Genomic DNA, 20,482 nt, shown 5'->3' with positions numbered 1-20,482 from the left:
CCGTTCACGCGGCGCAAGTTCATGACTTGATTCTTTAACCATCCATTCCCACTCTTTTCTTCGTCTTCTTCACCCTCATTCTCCTCCTCCTCCTCCTCCTCCTCCTTCTCTTTTTCTTCATTTTATGCAAAATACAATCTCTCGGTTCTGCTTGAAGCTTTTGAATTAGTACCTCTTTGTTGTTGTTACTGCGCTGCATCTCCAGCTCCCCTGTCCCAAATCTTTTGCCACCAACTGCCGCCCAATACTACAATTGGTCGCGTGCCTCATGCGAATAGATTTGGAATTCGGTGCAGCATCAGTTCGGCAGCCATGAAGTTTGGACACGATTTTAAGGAAACTCTTCGAGCCCAAGGTTTGTCTAAACCATGATGGGTCTGAACATAATGATTCACATTCAGATTCCCTTCTAAATTAGTAGGCACATTTTTCTCTAATACACAGCGCCCAGATTTTCCTGCCCATTGGGTTGATCATGCAATTCCCTATAGTCAACTTAAGAAATGTCTCAAGAAAGTCGCCCGTGAGCTGCACGAGCTTGGACTTGATCCTGAGACGTTGCGCGAACTTCTGAACCCCGACGCAACGTCCCCTGTGGCCTTGAAGTATAAGCTCAACGGTATGAACCCAGTACTTCCAACGGTTTCCCCCTCCTTCCCTCCCTCCATCAAAACTGACTTTCCACAGACGGTACCGATTCTCACCTGCGCCCAAAGCTTACCGTCCAGGTCCATCTACAGGATGGCGTCCCCATCGATGCTTCGCTTGCACCAAATTCGCGCGACTTTCTTAATAAGATTGCCATTAATTTGTCCCAAAACCAGTGGTCGCACACGGGACATACTGCCCAAGCGCAAACCGCCGACGCTGTCAAGGACGAAGCATCATCCGACACCGTTGCTGAGACTGCCGTTACACTCTCCGCTGAAACAACCGATGCGCTCACCGAACAAGCCAACGAGACGCTTGCAATCACCCTGGCCGACGAGAAGGTCAACGTCGTCGAAAAAGTAGCAACCGATGCTGATCAGCAAAAAACTTCCGCAGCGACCCCAAATGATGTCTCCGGCGAAACCACGCCCATTTCATCCCCGGACGATGTGACCACGGGAATCTACGAAATCATCGAAGTTCCTCTCACTTTCGACGCCGAGTTTTTCGAAATGCTTCAGAGCGATGTGAACCATCTGGATGCTCTACAAACAGAGGAAGAGAAGACTATGACTTTGGAGATTTTCGCACTCGGAAAGGAAGTTGAACAAGTGGTAAAGCCGAAGCGTTTCTCCAAGACCGATCTGGCGCGCTGGCGGCAAATCTTCGAGCTTTACCTGGACGCTGAAATTTTCTTTGCCACGCACGAGCAAGATCATGGACAACGCACAAGCCAAAAGGCCCTGAAGCAGCTGCAATGGTTTCAGGACCAGGTGACCAAGCAGAATCTGATCCAGGATTTCAAGCTTCCCGAGAGCAAGGCGGCCTTCACCCGCTTCATCAACTTGAATGCGTCTCTTCTCAAGAACATGCAATTCCAAGAGCTCAACAAGACAGCTGTCACCAAAATTCTTAAGAGTAAGCGAATCCTCGTTACTTCACGATTATCTTACTGACTCTCTACAAGAATTCGATAAACGGACGGCATTGGGTGTCGCGAGGAAGTTCCCTACTGTTGTTCACTCCGACAAGCTTCTAGCAGGCACTATCGCTCGGGACGTCTGCGCACAAATGTCGCAAGAGCTTGTCTCCAAAGTTCCCCAGCTCAATGATTACCTTTGCCCAGTCTGTTTTTCGGTGGCATATATGCCGGTCCGCTTAGACTGCCAGCATGTTTTTTGCATTCGCTGCGTTATCAAGATCCAGCGTCGAAAAGAGAAGCATTGCCCGCTGTGTAGAGCAGACGTCGTTTTGAAGGCTTCTGCCATGAACCTTGACTACGAACTTCAAAAGTACATGAAGAAGTATTTTGCAAAAGAAGTAAAAGAGAAAGAGAGGGCAAATGAGATCGAGCGGGGAATTGAGGATTACGGGCCTGGCTATGTCCACCAGGAATGTTGCATAATGTGAGCTGTCTAGAGCTCTGGTACACGACACGACATGACACGACATGACACGACTACCATGACTACCACAACATACTTGAGCGATTATAATTAGTATAGACTTTGCAATTAACAACATGAAGAGGCCAGGTGAGGTTTCTATTGTCTCTGTCCAGAACAGACCATGAATTTGGTCGACCAGATTCTCTGAACTCAAGCAGTTGACACCACACCATGCATAACGGCGAATAGCCTCAACTCTCTATATAGACATAACGTGTCCAAAGCGGAACAGCGCCTTTGATGTCTATTCATCATTAGCTTGTAGCTGACACAGCTTCGGCCGCCTTCAGGGCGTCTGTGAATATGTCACCAAGCTCAGTCGTGTCTTCAAGTCCAACGCTGACACGAATAAGATACGGGTCGACACCAAATGACTCCGCCCATTCCAACTCTTGATAGTGTGCCAGGAGAACATACGGCGATACCAGTGTGAAGTTGGTTCCCAAACTCGGCCCCTTGGCTAGTGGCAAGGCGTCAAAGAACGCCTGAGCGCACTCCTTGCGTTGGAACACAACAGATAGTAGACCGCCATATCCTCCGTCAGGAAGCCGGACCTTTTCATAGTGTTCTCTGGAATCATTGGATTTGGGATAGTAGATTCGCTTCACAAGGGGATGGTTCCGTAGCACCTCGCAAATAGCATCGGAGTTCGCGTTGATGCGTACCACACGAGATTCGTAATCGCGGCTGTTCCTTTCCATGAAGACAACATCCTCAGGCCAGTAGTTATCCTCGTATATTTCCCCCATGGCTGTCTTGAGCGTTCGGTAATACTTGCTGTCAGGATTGAGGACAAGGCCTCCGCCCATAACATTAGAATCCCCAGAGAAAATCTTGGTTAAGCTGCTGACAACAATATCTGCAACGGGGAGGACGTTGATGTTGGCAAAGGTGCCAATTGTTTCATCAATCACAACAGCAAAATCGTACTCATCGGCAAGTTTGCGGATACGAGTAAGGTCAGGGCATGTCAAAAGGGGGTTTCCAGGAAACTCGCAGAAGAGGCCTAGGTACCGCTCCCCCCTTTTCAATCGTACTTCCAGGTCATCAAGGTCTTCAGGTGATGCATGTCCATAGAAGAGACAGCCAGGACCAAACTTTTGGAGGATCTTGAGCGTGTCGACGTAAGGGAAACCAAAATTGATGCTCTCGGCCGGCTCTCTCGCATGGAGTAGCGCACGATGAGCATTGAAGATGGCGTTCATGCCAGCAGGGTAAAGGTAGACGTCGGTCTCTTCGAGGCTGGGTATGCCGCGAGTGTTAAATGTCATGGCTGGTAGTGGTTCGTTATTCACATCTACCTCGTGAGCCATAGCACCCGCAATACGTCTGCGAATTGCAGACTTGGCACGCTCGACCATGGACAGGTCAAGGTTTCTACCAAAGCGTTCCTCGAGGAATGTCGAACTCTCGATAGACTCTACTGGAGTGTCCGGGGAAGTTCGTTTAAGTGTCGAAGGTACTAGAGAAGAAACACCATCGACTGAGCCAGGGCGAGTGTAGCGTCTCGGACCGCGAAAGGGTCTGCTTTGAACGGCTTCGGGAGGGGTCCGCGTACGGACAGCCGGGACAAGAAGATTATCATTGAATAAACCATGACAAAACTCAGCACGCCTACTAGAAGTACCCTCTCCAGTATGTTGCCAGTATTGTTTCGCGATAGGAAATACCTCAGAGGGATAAAGCACAGCAGAGATAGTAGAAGTGAGTTTCTTTAATACAGGAGAGAGCTCCTTTGGCTTGTCAAGAGCAAAGTCGAAGATGCGGACCTGACTCGCCATCTCAGGGGAGATCCGTTGGACTATAAAATCCAGACAGCGATTTGCTACTCGCGATGTAGGGAAGAGCATAGCTTGCTGGCCAGGGCTGCCATAACGATCCACGATTTCTTTGGCAAATGCCTGGATGCCTCTGTGAACGAAAAATCTGTTTGGCAACGTTCAGTAAGTAAGAGTACCATGCGTAATGATGTATGAAATATAGCTCACCGAGGGTAACCTGTAGTCATACGGTTCACAACCCAATCTTCACCCTCCTCGTACCCAACATTGGCCTTCCAAGTTGGAAGGGAGACACTGACAGCCTGGGTTGATGAGACTATCAGTAATTTTATTTCACATGACCGGAAAAATTGACCGCGCAGATTGACTCACATGTGCCGTATCAGAAGGGATGGATTCGCCCAGGTCAATTACTGGCATGATGATATTGCTCTTCTTCAAGATGAGATATGAAGAATTAAGTGGAGGGGGAAAGGGAAGACAAAAGATAAACGAAGCTTAATCTGTATCTGGTAATAGGTTTTTGGACTTCGGAAAATAAGTGTTATATTAACAGGTATAAGTTGATATGTATACAACCAAGACGGCTTTTTTTTTACTCGAATTGGTGGCGTTGTGGTTGGATGAAGAGGAAAAATGGCCGAAGACCGGAGGAGAGCCCCGGTCCGTGTACAGCACTTATGAGCCTTTAACTAGTCACAACAGTAGGCTCCAAACCTGGAGAACTATACTTGTTAGGAGTGGTAAATCAAAAGTGGGACAAGTGACTCGTTAAGGATAATTCGGGGGAGGGTTTAGTTTAGTTGATTGATTGATGATGAACCCACTCGACTGAATATTGCTATTTCCTTTATCCGAATACACTAGGCTAGTATACTGGGAGTGTAACTATGGCATCTTTCGGAGGAAACTTTGCGAATGGGCCCTAGTACACTGCATAGCCAAAGTAACATCTTTTGAAACACACAAAGTCTCGACGACTATTTTGCTGTGACGCCGTCCACTTTGACCCCCACATCCAACACCAACGAACGGTTTGTTAGAGTCTCTCTATAAGTGGGCTGCATCCTGATGATGCGGCATATTATGAGAGATATGTTTGGGTTTTTGAGAACCGGATGCGAGGAATACATGGTATTAGTGGGGAATTGGAAACAGAGCGATAGACCATGGAACCAAATCTCCAGTATGGCCATGTCCTTTGTGTATTGTATGTTTGTAGTGTGTCCTTCTAGAATGCATCTCTGTGAGTACCTATATATGTATTTATTCTTTAGAACCCGTTTCCTGTGCCAAGTCGTACCAGAGGTCAAGCCCATGGCCAAACCATGACTGTTATATTTCCAATGGATCTCACTCAAGGAAAAAAAGAATGGAAAATATGAATGCAATGCCTCTACTCATCAAGGCTTGCGAAGCAGAAGCCTTGGACCAAGCAGAAGCCCCAGTGATTTCATAATAACGCCTCCTCCTATGCTCGGTGGACGGGGAAAAACAAAAAGAAGAAGAAGAAGAAGAAGCAGGGGGAAGGGAGAAAAAAAAAGAGAGAGAGAGAGAGAGAGGAAGGGAAAGGGGGGAGAGCAAAAGAACACTTGAATTTAGTTCGAAATCAAACTCTTGACAAGGAATCGCGGGCTTCATATCCAATGCATAGCCAGAATACCGCCAGCCCTTCATTTCATTCTGTGAAGTCAATCATTTCGTAAGTCGTGTCATCTGATCACTGCTGGTGGGAAAAATGCATCTCGTCGTCATCATAGTACATCTTTATCGTATCTTGCGGCTTCGTCTGCTCGGCTTCATACCGACACAGCTGATACTGTCGCTAGGAGCAACACTGACCATATCGTCATCCCATTCAGCGTGGCTGCTGCCAACACCGCTCATCGGCAAACAGACATCCCTGGCAGAGATGTAGCTCTGAGCCTTGCTTGGGAAGCCCAAATGTTGGTACTCGGGCCCACTAGCCATCCGGGGCGCATTATATCGACTTCTGGCCTGCCCCCTTGGCATCATGTCGTCAGGAACTTCGTAGATGTTGGGATCCAGAGGGATCTCAGGAGCATCAGGCACTTCAGGTACCTCTGGTGCTTCCATAATATCATCATCCACCTCGGTACGTGAGGAACGACGAGGAGCTCGGGAAGATGGACGCGATCGGGTAGAAACGTACGTTCGCTCATCGTCATACGTAGGCCGATTACCACGAACAACCGATCGTGATGACTTGGGCGGGCGTGAACCCGCGTGACTTTGGCGGTCGTCGTATTTGCGGTCTAAGGGCGCCTCGCTTTGCAGATCGTCGGCCAATACAACAGACTTGCTACGGCTGACGCCTACTTCGCTACGTGCACGCATGCTTCGTGGCTTCTCTGTCACAGGGGGCCTCGATGATCGTCGGCTTCTCTCGAAACCATCTTCCGGTGGTGGTCGGGATGACCTGCGACTGCGTCTGTCATAGGCGTCGCTAGGTGGGGGCCTAGATGAGCGGCGGCTGCGTGGCTCAAACCCGTCGTCACGAACTCTTGAAGAATGGCGACTACGTGTTTCGGCAAACTCGTAAGCGTCTTCTGGGTGCCTTGACGGGCGCCGGCTTTGGGTTGTCTCATAGCCTTCATCAGGAGCCTGACTTGGCGATCGAGCTCGAGAGGGAGCAACACTCCGTGCAGTGCTCTTCGTAACAGTCCTTGTACTTGGGGCGGCACTTTTTGCAGCAACGCTTCTTGTCGTACTCTTTGCCACGCTTCGGGTTCTGCTCCTACTCCTGGCTCGGGGATCAGAGGTCCATGGGTTCTCTTCGTTGTAGGGAACCTGGGTTAGATACTGTATTTGGCGGGGTGGTGGCTCGTCCGGAGAGTCTTCACTGCTATCTTCCTCTGTATACCCAAGGTTATTTGGTGGGTACGAGTTGTGGTGGGACATTTTGCGAGGTGCGTAGTCGTTCTGCATGTTCTGCTGGAATGGATAGCCTTCTGGGTATACCTCTGGAGGTGGGAAGCCACCATGACCTCGGTAGGGCAGTGCTTTAGGAGGATATTGTGAGGCGTTAGGAGGATGGTCACCGTATACGGTTCGGCGCTCTTCATGGTGCAGTTTGTGAACTGGCGGGGCTTTCTCGGGGAAAGTCGAACGTCGGGGGAGCTGGGGGGCTTGGGTCTCGTATTCCTGTCTTGGTTTTCGTTCTCGTTCCTTAGCGGCGTGGCTTGCAAAGCCGTATGTAAGAGCTGCACCGGCAGCGGCGACTCCTAGAATGGCGCCCACGACCGTAGTGGTACTGAGGCCGTTATTATTGGAGCTCTGTCGAGGCGAAACGGATACTGGTTCGTCTTCCTTCTCGGGGCGAGCGGCGGCACGTTGGGCCATCTCGGCAGCTGTGACGGTGTTAGGACCGTGTTTGGCGGGAGACTGGCGGGGCTGAAAGGGTGGAAGCCCATCAATAGAAGAGGAGGACGAACGAGCGGAAGCGACAGGTTGTAGCTGTGGCTGTGACAAGGAGCGGTTCCTGGTATGTGTTGTTTTACGAGTGACATGGGTTGTAGTCGTATAAGTCGAATGAGTAGCACCGTCATAGGTCCATTCGATTACTCGACCGTAATAATCCCGGGGACATGTAGGCTGACGATAGACGACCTGGATAGTGTTGCCATCAAGGTCACGTACTGTTGCTCGCCTTGGGGGTTCACCGCCATCGATGCCTAGACGAGGTCTGGAGCTGGGGCCGCCGGGGTAGATTGGGTCACCATCGGTCTGAATGGCCAGCCACGGATTCGCGGTGAGCGCGGCCTCGTAGAAGTCAACGATCTGTCCTGGGGCTGGTACCGCAATGACAACCGTGGAAATCCTGACAGGGGCGAAAGGGCGAGACACCTCCCGAATCTGAAGCACTGGCTGAGGCCCTTTTATTTCCTCTCCTCGCCCGTCGGTCAAGGCTTGGCGATGTTTGCCTCCAGTCTTGGTGACACCAGCTGTAAGTCCGTAAGTGACTGTTCCGATCGATGAATTTGGATCGCGAGATTCATTCAGGTATCGCAGGCCCAATATTTGAAGTGTGGCTGAGTAGAAAGATGAGGATGATGCCAGGTGCGACACCTCAACAAACGGTACAGTCATGGTCTCTTATAGAGCCCGTTTAGTCGCCAGGAGCGCCCGATCGGCTGCCTGCTGTGAGGTACCCGCTCGGGTGCCTTGGCCGAATGGTTTTGGAGTCTTGTAAGAACCCCAAAAACTCAGAAAGAAAGTAGATACTCAGCTCGTGTTGACTGGCCGAGCAGCGCGTGTGAAAGAGAGGCGGGGGCTAGTGGGGAGACTGGAATATCGGTCAAAGACTGATGATGAGTAATGATGAAACAAAAGTATCTTAGTAGGTAGTAGATAGCTGAGGAGCAACTAAAACGATAACCCCAATTTTTGGAAGGGGCAATTAAAAGAAGAGAGAGAGAGAGAAGAAGAGGAAGGGAAAAAAGACGACAAGTCGGAAGGGAAAGGATGTAAAGAAGAATGATCCCAGAGATATTAACAAGTACAGCAAGGCAAGCAAAATGTTGGCCAGGTGAGGTGGCGGAGTGGATGAGAGAAGGCGGTCGAGAATGAAACGGTAGGGATTGAGAGGCGACCAAGGCAAGGACCAAGGCGTAGAGTATCCGATTCGGTGCCCTGATAGCTTGAGCCTGACTGAGACGAGATGAGGTAAGTGAGTTGGCGAGCTAAGGTAAGGCAAGGTAAGGTGAGGTATCCGTAGTGTCGTGCGAAAAGGAGGACGGGAGCAATCGAATGGGTCCGTATTCTGGAGTGGCCTAACAAAAGTCGGGTGGTGAGTTGTTTGCTCCCTAGTCGGTCAATTGCTTGCTTGCTTGCTAGCTGTTGGCTTTGTTGCTTGGAACACCTTGACGCCCAATTTATGTTGATAAGATGGAATACCCAGGTTCAAGATACAAGATACTCAAGGGTGCATCAAAGATCGATTGCTACCCGAAACCACAAATAATCCTCGTGATTGCCGATAGATGAGTCAATGCGAAGAGAGAGTCCCTGAGGCTAGGATACTGGACGAACAATAAATGAAAATACAAGGTGCTTGAGGAGAGGCCAGTAACGTAGGCGACGCTGTTTCAATGTATGCTGAGGGTAATTGGAGCAACGAAAAAAGAAGAAAAGGAAGATGCAGCTAAAGAGAAAAGACCAGCCAGGTAATACCCTCAAAATAGAGGTGTTGTGATGGTGGGCTCTTAATCGAGACTAGGTACCTACCTACCTACATAGCAGACACTGGCCCAGGTACTACGTTAAATAGTACCTACCTAGTCTAGTATATAGGTACTAACTTCTATACAACTCAACCCTCTATGCCTCTAGGAGGAGTTCAGTCTTACTCCTGATGGCTCAGGTGTCTTGTCTCAGCCAACCCTCCGCTTCGTCTCATAACGAGTGAATAGCCCAGCCCTGCACCTCTTGTGACTGTGGCTCTGTGACTCGTCAACATCTGACCCTCCCAGACCCAGACTAGCCATGGGGAGTCAATGGTCAACAAACATAGGAGTATTTATGTAGTTATGTATACTGTATTCAATACCGTCGTCCTCTTCATTTGGTGCGGCGGGCATATGTCGCTCAAATCACGTCGTATTATACCACGCTGAATAAAATCAAGCTGCCACAAGACCTGGATTTAACACGGGCAGGTAGAGCTTTATGTGCTGTGAGTTATGAGCTTGAAGAGGCAGGCATGTATAAAGGTAATTGCCCTAGAATTATACAGTATTTGTGCATCTCTAGCGGTACTTGGACGTCTGTGAGAGTCAAGTTAGGCACAGAACGTACCCGCATTCCTGTATAGTAGGTTGTCTTGGGTCAAGGGTAGGTCCACTAGCCCCGCGCCATCCGGCAGCACCCGCTCATGATCATCCCTGAACCCTCCAAAATCTGAACCAAACGTGAGGCAGGTGGCCACTAGCCAGCCACCTGTAGTAGAGGGCACCTACTGAGATGATCAAGAATAGCGAATATACTGTATGCGTTTATCAATCAAAATCAAATTACGAGGGCAAGTTGTCAGAAGTTGGCGGTGATAAACTCAAAACCTTCTCTATAGCTTGAACGCGAATAATATGCTATACATCCGGATATCTTGTGGAAACCGTCATGTGCCATCCTGGCAACGACTTGTCCATACCTGCAGGCAGAAGGTGGGAGTTATGGAACATGGTGCGATAAACGGGCAGCAATTTTGTACCTACCTCCTAGTACCTTCCAAGTAGGTAGGTAGTAGGTACTAAGGTAGTCCAAATGGCCAGACTGGAATGGACTCCAAACCAGCTCTTGAGCTCTGTCCTGTCGACCAACTACCTAACTACCCGATACGACACGGTTCAATATAGAGTCTCACTTTGGGCATCTAGGGAATATGCACTATACTCTTTAGCAAGATAGTGTGCTGCCATGGTTATGCTTTCTACGTCCTCTACTGCACTGTACGATCATCAGAGAATAGCTCGTGGATACTGTATTGGCCCAATGACTTCCGGCCACCGATGCGTGACCACGTCAAGCCCAGCGGCTGGACTCACGGACGTCGGCTTGATCCACCGTCCTCCACCGGTATCCAGCCCCCCCGGCCTGCACCGGCCAACCTCGGGCTTCAGCTCTCATGCCTTATCAAGCTTCTCATATTCCATACTCTGTAGATACCCTAGTACCTTGAGATCAAGTCCTCACTCCTGCATCATCCATCAACATTGATGTAACTATCTAACTAGAATAACACTTGAAGAAATGGCAATGCGATATTTTATGGTAACCAGGTCTCGTGGAACGCACAGCGAAGCTTACACGTAGACGCAGTAGACTTTGCGTTTGTAATTTGCCAGCCGCCCAGACCTCAGGCTTGACCCAAACTCACAACCAACCTCCTGGCCGACTTTTTCGTCTGCTGAAGTTTCTCTCATTCTTCGATCCTTCGACGCATCCACAATGACACTGCTTTTTTTGTTCAAGATGCATTTGGAAATCCCAACCATCATCATAAGAATGAAGAAGATAAGCGCAACCCAGTACTATAAATGACGCTACCATATAAGTCTCATTACCCAAGAAATATGTTTGGTGCTTTTGATGACCTCTAATGTTGACAAAGCGATCTATCTTGGCGATGGACGTGGGTGAGTGCTGTTGGCATACCTGAATCTAGCCCAGTCGGGCGGGTCGCGAGAAAAAACCACTCCAAAGCATCTTTAGCATATTCTAAAGAGTGCCCTTAGCGGGTAGCAGAAGAGTAGGCCTTCCTAAGTCTTAGGCTATAAAAATAAGTAACCAAAGAACTACGGTCTAAGGAGCTTAAACCGATCTACTAATTTCGTCTCTTATGCTTCCAGCGGTCAATTTTTATGATACCCTGAGGGTGCCCGTCGGTATTTCGTGACCCGCCTGCCAGTCTCCACGCCTGCCATGTGTCCATCGATCCGTCGCTTCACTTGGATTCATTCTTCCTGCTGTTGGTAATTTTGGACGGACACGAGACCAATGGAGCTCCTGCGGGGTGATTTGGTGCTACTCCGACCCATTTTAGCCTCATGCGTATTCGCGGCTGCAGCGGGCTTTTTGCACTTGGTGGCCTCAGCACTGAAAGCGTCTTTTAGTAAAAGCACAGAGCCTGTTTGGTGACACATGCGTATTCACTTATTCGCTACCTATTGTGGAATACCTTACATCCCATTATCCTCCCTCATAATACATATGGATTGCCCCTGAACTGTCGAGCGACTTGTCTGTCCGTCCACATCCCTCTAACTCGCTACAAACGTGACCTGTGATGGTGCCCATTTCACAAGATGCTCCTTAGTTAGATCGGTAGGACTAGGCGCAAGCATGTCCGATCCAGGATAAAATTGGGTAATATGGCCCTTAAATGCTAAGGGGCAAAACAGAGCAGACTCGCTGAGCAACAGAAAAGAAAGAACAAAGAGGAAAGTGTGGATCATGTTGAAGAGACCCATCAAGACGACATTCACGTCTTGGACCCGATGTTGAACGCCCCATGTTTTGGTTGCAAAAACAAGCGACAGCGAACACCCCAGGCATTCCAAGTTACCACCGAACCGTCTTGCTCCCAGCGACGATGTTGTATCATCGTTGGGCAAGCCGGCGCTTGGCGTTCGTCGCAGTTTCGGTCTCTTGCCGACGTCACTTAGGATGGGTGGACATTACATAATGTCCCAAACATCTTCAGCAGCGTGGCAGAACTTGCTGCAAGCAACACTGGCCGACAGAGAGAAGTTGCTGATAGAAATCTTCTCATCCACAAGAGAGTCGGCGAAGTTATCCTCACCCTTGGCCATAGCACCAACGAAAACGCAGATGCTGTCCTTGGAATTCGAAGATTCGACCCACTCACGAACCTTGACAAGTGGTGCATCAAAACTCAGCGTAACTTTGCGACAGTTGGGTGGCAGGTGGTCGGTGATGGGGTTCTGAATCACGCGAAGCAGCTTCTCGTTGGAGTTGGTGGAGCGGATAGACAGGCGGTGCAGTAGCTGCACCATGAGACCGGCAAAACGCTTGAACGTTCGGGGAATGCGCACTGAGGGAGAAACCTCAATCAGGACGCCCTTGGCGGTATGGATGTAGATCTGGAGTTTGCCAGCCTTGTTGATGGGAGAATCCAGGAGGGTAAGTAGACACTAAGAGAAAGGTCAGCATGTTGAATGCCGACTCAAGGGTTCAGAGTTGAAACCTGATGGGTGATGTCGGGACGCGCATCGCTAATGTCCCGATTCATCTTACGCATGACACCAATGTGCTCATCGCTGTTGAGCAGAGAATACTTGTCCTCACGATTGCGGCTGGTACCGCCGTGAGATGCCTTATAGGTCTCAAGACTGGCATTGGACAATACAACAATCAAACGCTGAGAGTCCTTATCCGTTGGGGGGATGGGGGTGCTCTGCTCGGCAACCAGCTGAGGAAGCGAGGGGGGAGGAAGAGACTGAGTGCCTAGAGATTCCGACATGTCAACAGCCGCGCTGGAGATATGGCAGATAATGAGTGTTCTTAGTTCTTACGAGGTCGCTTGACTCCAGCAGTTCGACGCTCGGGCGAGGACATGATGAAGAGAGAGAAAAAAAAATCAACAGGAAGTGGGGGGTTTGGAAAGCTTTGATGTTGGTAGCTCGAGTTTGTCTTAGGCAAGCCACAGATCAATGAGCACGAGACGGTCAATTGCCTGACGATAGTGTTTGAGTTTGTTTTCGGGAAGATGAATGTTTGTCGCGAAGGGAAATTAGTAAGTAGGTTGGCAAGGATTAAATTTCGTCTAAAGAAAAAAAGCGGCGGGCGGTACTGACACGGTTAATTGAACTGACAAGGTGTTGAACCCTCAGGCCAAGCCAAATTTTGTAATCCTGCCCCCCACATCTTCCGATATCCACGCTACGGTCTGCGGGTCCCGGCACCCCGACATACGGACGGGCTTCGGAGCATGAATATTCAGTTCAAACTCTATACATGGCGAGAATTTAAAATACATTTATCAGTATGCACGGGATACTCACGGGGGATATTAAATTTATCTGAGGGCATTGAGCCCTTTTTCTGCATTATCACCTTCCTCATTAGCACTACAACCTGAGTAGCATTCAGATCTTGCACGTGTGAGGATATCGTGAGTCGTGTGAGGTTCTCTGACCCAATAGGAGGAACCTATATTCCCGAGCATCTTACATAAGCACCTTCAGATGCCAACACCAGACTTGATTGGCTGTCGCTTTTTTTTTTTTGGATCAGCCTTTGCGAGCTGGGAACTGAACATTTGAGCATCACTTCCAAGACGACGTTCGATTGGCGAATTGGCGACGCTTTGTGCCTGCCAAACATTCGAGTTGACAATTAGCCCAAGAGGAGAAGTATCGGCATCATGTCTTCACCAGTCGCCAAAGCCGCTCGCCGCGTCACGACCGAGCTTCGAGGCGTTGTCGTCTCTGCTGGCCTTATGGAAAAGACTGTCAAGGTTCGAGTAGGCGGCCAGAAGTGGAATAAGACTGTCAATAAGGTGAGAGACCCTGCTTGACAAAACCGAAGAAAACAAACATAAATTACTGACCAATTTTCCCAGTGGTTCGCCGACCCTAAACACTATCTAGTCCACGATCCGAACTCGTCCCTACGGACAGGCGATGTCGTTTCTATCGCCCCTGGATGGCCAACTTCCCAGCACAAGCGCCACGTTATCAAGGATATTATTGCACCTTACGGTGTTCCTACCAGCGAGCGTCCGCCTGTACCTACACTGGAGGAAAGGATAGCGGATTATGAAGCCAAGAAGGCTGCTAAGGATGAGCGGAAGGCAGCCAGACGACAAGAAGAAGAGAACAAAAGACGAGAAGAAAAGCGATCGGAAGATGAAAAGAAGGAGGCCAAGCGTAAGGCTTGGAAGGAAGCCCAACAAAAACACAAACCGGACACCTCGACGAACGATGTGGACTGAATCCCCTAAATATTTACATCACAACACATGACCACAACTATCTCTGATTGGGAAATCGGAACGGATAGTGTTCGACGGTTCCTACACGGCGATAGAACATGCCGGCCGCGCAAACGGTCAAGCTCTGTACGATATATCGGGGAGAGCTGCGCAGCGAAAACAAGGCTTTCGAACTAACTACCATTTGTAACATATAAAATGACATACTGTACATCTAGCCGGTTTACAACCCTAATACCCAGACTCCGATGTCTACTACCGGGCCATGTTTCGTGATACTCCTGTGTGTATAACGTACCAGTGCCTCATCATCATGTACTGTATACAAAGACACGTTCCAATCTATCCACCGCGTTCGCCAAACTCTTGCGCCCAATCCTCATATTCCTTTAAGCCAGTTTTGCTGACACTGGGTCTGATTGTTGTCAAACTTGCTTCAAAATCAAGCAACTGGATCGGTCGAATCTCATCCATTGTCATATGTAATAATGCTTCTCCGAGAGACCGCAAAGGTCCCATGGCTGCGTCCTTAGCTAATGCTGTGATATCCGAGCCTGAAAAGCCTGTAGATGTTGGTTAGTGGGGTTGTACTTTTGCTTGTGTTCAAAGCTGCCTACCATCCGTCATTTCCACCAATTTGAGGATATCCTCATTTGACAGGTCGTGCTTTTGCTGGCCCAGCAAAGTCCGGAGTTGCGTCTCGCGAGTAGTCGGTTCGGGCAATGGGATATATTGTCGTCGTACAAACCGCCTTCGGGCTGCCTCGTCAATAGCCCAAGGGAGATTTGTCGCTGCTAGAACAAGAACTCGGTTGGCATCTCCCCTCTCCTTGTCCTTCTCACTCGTTTCTCTTCCAGCAGCCGCTCGTTGAAGATCACTCCACTGAATGAGGAACTCCGTCTTGATTCTCATGGTAGCCTCATGCTCACCTGAGCCTGATCTTTGCGACAATAGTGAATCAATCTCATCAACAAAGATGATACTGGGCGCCAATGCTCGTGCCAAGCCAAATAAAGCTCGCACTAGCTTTTCCGACTCTCCCAAGTATTTGCTTGTCAGACTGCTGGCAGAAATTGAGAAAAAGGTCGATTTGGATTCTGTTGCCACAGCTCTCGCGAGCATAGTCTTTCCCGTTCCTGGTGGCCCGAACAGCAACATACCTCTGGCTGGTTCTCTAAGACCCATGAAAAGATCAGGCCGCAAGAATGGATATACGACAGTCTCGCGAAGGGCATTTTTTGCTATATCAAGACCGGCCACGTCATTCCAACGAACCTCATCACCTTGAATAACAATATCATTCAGGATCTGTTTGGCGGCCGCCGAGTCAACTCCTGGGGCCAAATTTTTAAGTATTTGCTTCTTTTTATTCTTCCATTCGGTCAAGTCATCAGGGCTCTTTTCAGATTCGGATACATCCGAGTTTTCAACTTCCGAGCCAGCTTGAATGGGAGCTTCCTTTGCTTTAACGCGGCGTGGTTTTGGCCCAGACCGATTTGTATCATCGTCGGATGTACTAGAGACCGAGGCTTGTTGGGTTTTACGACTACGTCGTCGTGAGCGATCTCTGATTTCGGTATTTGCCTTCGAAAGCTTCGGAGACCTTGCTGGCGGCCTCAATGCTGTGGTTCTAGTCGGCAGATTGTTGGAAGCACTTCTCCTCTCTGACCCCTCCCCAGAATCATCAGCAGCCTCCATATCATTGGCTGCCTCTTGCCTAGATACTTTTCGGGGCGATAGCGAGGTGGTGATTGCGTTGTACGAGTTTGTTGGCCGCTCATTTCTAGTGTTATAGACGTCCGAGGAAGGCAAGTCCTGGTATGAGGAGGAGTTGAGAGCGCTGGAAGCAGCCGACACCGATAGCATTGATGGGCGAGCATAGCAGTACTCGTCAGAGTGCCGTGAATTTCCCGATACATCTCCATCAAAATCGCGGTCTCTGGGCACAACAAGTCGTCGCGAGTGACTATCCCATTGTGTTGGTGCTGGTCTTCGAGTTTGTTCAAGCGAAGTACGGGAGCTGGGGCTCGCAGTAGCTGGAGTAGATTCCGATTGACTGCCTCGCACAAATCTGTCTCTCGAGCCCAAAGCGCTCCATGCCAAGGTAGCCGCCTTGCTCGACCCTTCGGCGAGAGGCTTGGATGGTTTACGCGGCTTGGTGGACTTTTCGCCTGGTTTCCCAGAGCGTAAAGTGGTTCGCATAGTGTACTTTTCTGGACTCGGTGTTCGTAATGTCTTGTTCGGTCTGGGAGGCAGAGTAGGTCCTCCAGGCGAAGCAGATCGCGGTAGGGCTGGGAGGTTTGGATCGAGATGTGTGCTGGGTCCATCAACTATTGCAAGCTCTGAAGACGTACGACGGGGCTGTGATGGGCGGTGCGGAAGGGATGGTCTTGATAGCTCGGAGTATTGCATGGCAGTGATTGTGCCCTGTCCCAAAGAGCCCCTTCCCTCAGGTAGACTGGGACGTTTTGTCAATTTGCCTGATGGCGGCGTCAAATCTTCTTGTCGTGATACTCTGAGAGCCTCGAGAAGATCTATTCGTTCTTTACATTGTAGTTCAAGTTGTTTAAGAGCTTCCTGTAACGCCTTCTCTGTATCTGTACGTGGGCTGTATGAAGGAGGCGCACGGTTTGCATTGTAATCGTATATCTGATCCAGCGCAGCTCTCCAGTGTCGCATCGCTTCAGCCTCGCTTCCCTGTTAGGCGCATTGCTGGTTAGTCTTTGATTGATGTAAGCGCAACAGTTCGACCTTACCTGGCCTTCGTAATAGATGGCAGTCGAGCAACTCAAATAGCTATCATCGTAAGTCTTCTGCAAAACAGCCAGGGCCCTGTTCCGTAACATGGCTCCGGCTATAGGCCACTACCATAGTAGCCCAGAAACTGGCACGAGGTGCGCTCAAGTCCGCCGACTGTTGAAGATGGTCGTGATGCTGTTCGTTTGGGCGAGCAGGTTCTGCTGAGATACGGGTGGATACACCGAGCAACTAGGTTTCTCCGTACAGGTATTCACGATTGATGATATGATTGATTCCGTGCCGTGAATAGAGATTGTATTTGTGGTCGATTATCAGAAGGGTCCCCTTATTAACGGTTGTTGCTCGTGATGAAGTAGATCGTCCCGCGTGCCTGGCCGGGCATGGAATAACAGATAAACTCCACTCGGGTAGGCGGTGACGTAGTCCAGGCTAGCATCGCCCACCCTTGTAGCAATCTATGGTGGCGGGGTAGACAGACTGATTTGCGCAGCCTCACCTCTTAGTAGTGTCGACACCTATAAGTCAGCTGTTGATGAGACTCAGTAACCTAAGTGTTGACCACAAGAGAAATTTACAAGCCAGCCATAATGATTTGAGGAGCCGGTCACACAACACATGTGTTTTATTCACGGTCCATTTATGTTGTACATCATGACACTCCGACTTTTATGTCGTGTTGGTGTACAGATCTACATATGTCTTTGGCGACATTGACCCGCTTCAGATGTCAATCCTAGGTATCTAATATCTCTGACTCAAGAGAGTAGGACGCGGATTTCTGCCGTTGTCCTGGGGAAAATAGACCGCAGCCCCTCGTCTTCTTCCGAGTCCACCGATTCACCATCTCCCTCCGTTATGGCCTCTTCTAGCTGCTCAAAGTCGTTGCAGAATTGCTCTGCCGCCTCCTCAGTTATTTGTCGTGCTAATTTAGAGTCCTGGAGATGTTTCAGATTCTCCATAGCATCCATAAGTGCTGATGGGAGAAAGTCGTCTAATATATGGCTTGCCTGAGACAGAGCTCTCTCATCCAAGGCTATAGCACTTTTGTCATCGTCCTCCAATTTCGAAAAGATAGCATCCAGTCCCGAACCCTTTCGAAAGAATTGGTACTGACTGGCAACAAGCTCTTTAGCCTGCTCACCTGATTTCTCACGCAGCTGCTTGGTCCTCTGTTGCGTAAATTCGAATGGTTCTAGACATGCCACTGCCGAAGACAGGCAGTTGATGAGGAAGATCCCGCCATTCTGCGTGTTCATGTTTTTGATCATGTTCTCACAGCCAGCCATGAATGGTTCGAAAGCCTCTGCCAACACATTCTCGAATTCGCCTTCACGATCTTCCGAAGCAGATAACGAAGAATCATAGGTTTTAGCTATTGCCTTGAATTGTTTAAGCGAGTCCTGCAGAAAACCGGGTGGGCCAAGGTCGGACGGAGCATGTTGAAATTCACCCTGTAGAGTTGCGATGTGGTCTCTTACCAAGGCTCGAAATTGTCTCAGTGCTTCAGTCTCCAATCCTCCGATTAGGTCTACTAAGTTAGAGTTGGGACCAAGGGTTTTCTGAAAAGTAATGCGGTAAAAGTTGATGAGGTTTGCTAGTTTGTAGGCCGGTATGGTGTCCTCATTGGCCTGGATTATCTGCTCCATCCGTTGACGAAGAACACGAGCGGCGCCAGATATGTCGCGATCTACCAGATCATTCAGCGCTTTAAGTGCATTAAAGTCGGCTTCGGCTTCGTCGTCTTCGGCAACAAGACGCCATATCTCGGCATCTCGTCCAGACTTGAGCCCCTTGGCCAGTTCCTCCCCCTCTGCGACGAAGAGAATTTCTAATGCCTCACGTTCGCTAACTGTAGCCGAATGAATCCAGGCTAGCATGTCTCCAACATAGCGCAACGGGTCATGCGCCAGCATATCGATTGGTTTGACAGAAGGATCCTCAGCTCCCGATGGCGAGGTACCAGTCAGCGCAGTGTAGAACGAGTCTGAAAGGATTCTTTCCCGCGCCTCGGAAAAGAAATCGAGACAGTTCTGGAACAGTGATGGCCGCTCAGCAAGAACCCGAAGCGCCCGGCGGATCGACGAGTTCATTTGCGGATTTTCAAGATTCAAGGTCTTGAACTCTCGCTGAATCCACTTGTAAAGTTTCTGGAAGCCGAGGTTGATGTTCTTCGACATTTGCTCCATAAGCTCCAGTCCTAGTGTCTGTTTTTCAAAACCGAGTAGGATTTCGCAGTCCTTGCTGATCTTTTTCGCTTTGCTCAATGCATCAAAAAAGAGGTCATCTACCGGTTCGGCTGTCTGTGTCAAGGCAGCGACTTCATTGTCAGACATAATGAAATGTTTTCTGAAGCCTCCAAGAAGGCGCTGCTTGACCTCGACTTGTCGTTTTTGCTCTAGTAGAGAAGATGACTCAGAGAGTGCCGGCAGTGTCTGTCTGTGAGCCTCGACGACTTGGCTTTTCATTGTTTCGTACCCATTGTTGAGTTTGTCGATAGTTGTTTTGATCCGCCTAAGTTGCTATATCCGTGTTGGTATAAATTCCTCTAAATGAAACAATAAACACACCTCTGCTACACGCCCAAATTCGGCAATGACCTCACCGTTGCTATCAATAACCTCTCTCTGCAAGTCCAAACGGACACGCCGGCGACTTTCGGCGTCGTTGCGAATCCCACGTTCATCAAGAAGGGACAGTGCGTCCCGAAACTCAGCATCGGAATGTGTGGTCGAGAGAACACTAGTAACTTTGGACGTGAGAGACGCGAGACCTTTAGGTGTAGCTGGGGATTGTGGGTAGCTATCCGTCAAAGAAGTGACGAAACTGGCATTGTCCCTTGAAGGAAGGCTCCTGAATGATAGAGAGTGGTGTGAAGAAGCCATTGTGAATGGGATTCGAATATCGAAGTACTGGCAACTTCTGGCTGTGACAAGAACTATTCCATTTCATATAAGCTCATGAGTTGAAGTTACTTAAATTTTCAATGAACGATATGATTTCAAGATCAATTGTTGATGTGATGGGAAACAGTTGTCAAGTTCAAATATGGGTACCTAATAAGACGGGCAATACGGGGTACTCCACGAGTGCAACGGTGTCGTGAGTGGCCTTAGTACCTACTAGATAGAAAGGGTAGGCGGTGGATGACCAATCGTGAATTGTGGGGTCTTATCGGCATTTGTCTGGCAGAACCTTACACCGCTCTGTAGCGTCATACCTGCGGCTGGTGATGCTTGGACCATTAAGCCAAAGCATACATATATGAATACAAAGTGTCTTGGCCGTTTTCTTGTCAACTAGTTGGCCGCATAGCCAGTTCCGGTTGCATTTAATACACAGTAAGTGCGTTAATCAATATTTCCATTCAT

At 49.3% G+C, this 20,482-nt stretch overlaps 7 protein-coding genes across 7 annotated transcripts; 2 read left to right on the top strand and 5 right to left on the bottom strand.

Annotated features, from left to right (window-relative positions):
* Positions 1 to 312: 312 nt before the first annotated feature.
* Positions 313 to 2,061, top strand: FSST1_001079 (SPX domain-containing protein; the record flags this gene model as incomplete). The annotated part of the gene is made up of 4 exons (XM_083224744.1): positions 313 to 355; positions 452 to 619; positions 688 to 1,569; positions 1,619 to 2,061. 4 exons carry the CDS (start codon positions 313 to 315, stop codon positions 2,059 to 2,061), a joined length of 1,536 nt encoding a protein of 511 aa, XP_083091261.1.
* A 292-nt stretch (positions 2,062 to 2,353) lies between these two features.
* Positions 2,354 to 4,300, bottom strand: FSST1_001078 (pyridoxal phosphate-dependent transferase; the record flags this gene model as incomplete). Its single annotated transcript, XM_083224733.1, has 3 exons — positions 2,354 to 4,025; positions 4,088 to 4,182; positions 4,253 to 4,300. 3 exons carry the CDS (start codon positions 4,298 to 4,300, stop codon positions 2,354 to 2,356), a joined length of 1,815 nt encoding a protein of 604 aa, XP_083091260.1.
* Positions 4,301 to 5,647: 1,347 nt separating this feature from the next.
* On the bottom strand, positions 5,648 to 7,990 carry FSST1_001077 (uncharacterized protein; the record flags this gene model as incomplete). Its single annotated transcript, XM_083224722.1, has 1 exon — positions 5,648 to 7,990. The coding sequence occupies one exon, from the start codon at positions 7,988 to 7,990 to the stop codon at positions 5,648 to 5,650; it is 2,343 nt and encodes a 780-aa protein (XP_083091259.1).
* A 4,085-nt stretch (positions 7,991 to 12,075) lies between these two features.
* On the bottom strand, positions 12,076 to 12,976 carry FSST1_001076 (18S rRNA pseudouridine methyltransferase; the record flags this gene model as incomplete). The annotated part of the gene is made up of 3 exons (XM_083224711.1): positions 12,076 to 12,552; positions 12,606 to 12,865; positions 12,934 to 12,976. 3 exons carry the CDS (start codon positions 12,974 to 12,976, stop codon positions 12,076 to 12,078), a joined length of 780 nt encoding a protein of 259 aa, XP_083091258.1.
* An 808-nt stretch (positions 12,977 to 13,784) lies between these two features.
* FSST1_001075 (mitochondrial 37S ribosomal protein uS17m) lies at positions 13,785 to 14,354 on the top strand (the record flags this gene model as incomplete). Its single annotated transcript, XM_083224700.1, has 2 exons — positions 13,785 to 13,919; positions 13,983 to 14,354. 2 exons carry the CDS (start codon positions 13,785 to 13,787, stop codon positions 14,352 to 14,354), a joined length of 507 nt encoding a protein of 168 aa, XP_083091257.1.
* A 342-nt stretch (positions 14,355 to 14,696) lies between these two features.
* Positions 14,697 to 17,200, bottom strand: FSST1_001074 (uncharacterized protein; the record flags this gene model as incomplete). Its single annotated transcript, XM_083224689.1, has 3 exons — positions 14,697 to 14,917; positions 14,972 to 17,051; positions 17,111 to 17,200. The coding sequence occupies 3 exons, from the start codon at positions 17,198 to 17,200 to the stop codon at positions 14,697 to 14,699; spliced, it is 2,391 nt and encodes a 796-aa protein (XP_083091256.1).
* Positions 17,201 to 17,869: 669 nt separating this feature from the next.
* On the bottom strand, positions 17,870 to 19,996 carry FSST1_001073 (conserved oligomeric Golgi complex subunit 6; the record flags this gene model as incomplete). The annotated part of the gene is made up of 2 exons (XM_083224678.1): positions 17,870 to 19,633; positions 19,682 to 19,996. 2 exons carry the CDS (start codon positions 19,994 to 19,996, stop codon positions 17,870 to 17,872), a joined length of 2,079 nt encoding a protein of 692 aa, XP_083091255.1.
* Positions 19,997 to 20,482: the final 486 nt, after the last annotated feature.

This window comes from Fusarium sambucinum, chromosome IV (assembly GCF_050947815.1).
Source record: "Fusarium sambucinum isolate potato_lamoka chromosome IV, whole genome shotgun sequence".
Taxonomy (NCBI): domain Eukaryota; kingdom Fungi; phylum Ascomycota; class Sordariomycetes; order Hypocreales; family Nectriaceae; genus Fusarium; species Fusarium sambucinum.
This window is presented reverse-complemented; position numbering and strand designations above follow the sequence as displayed.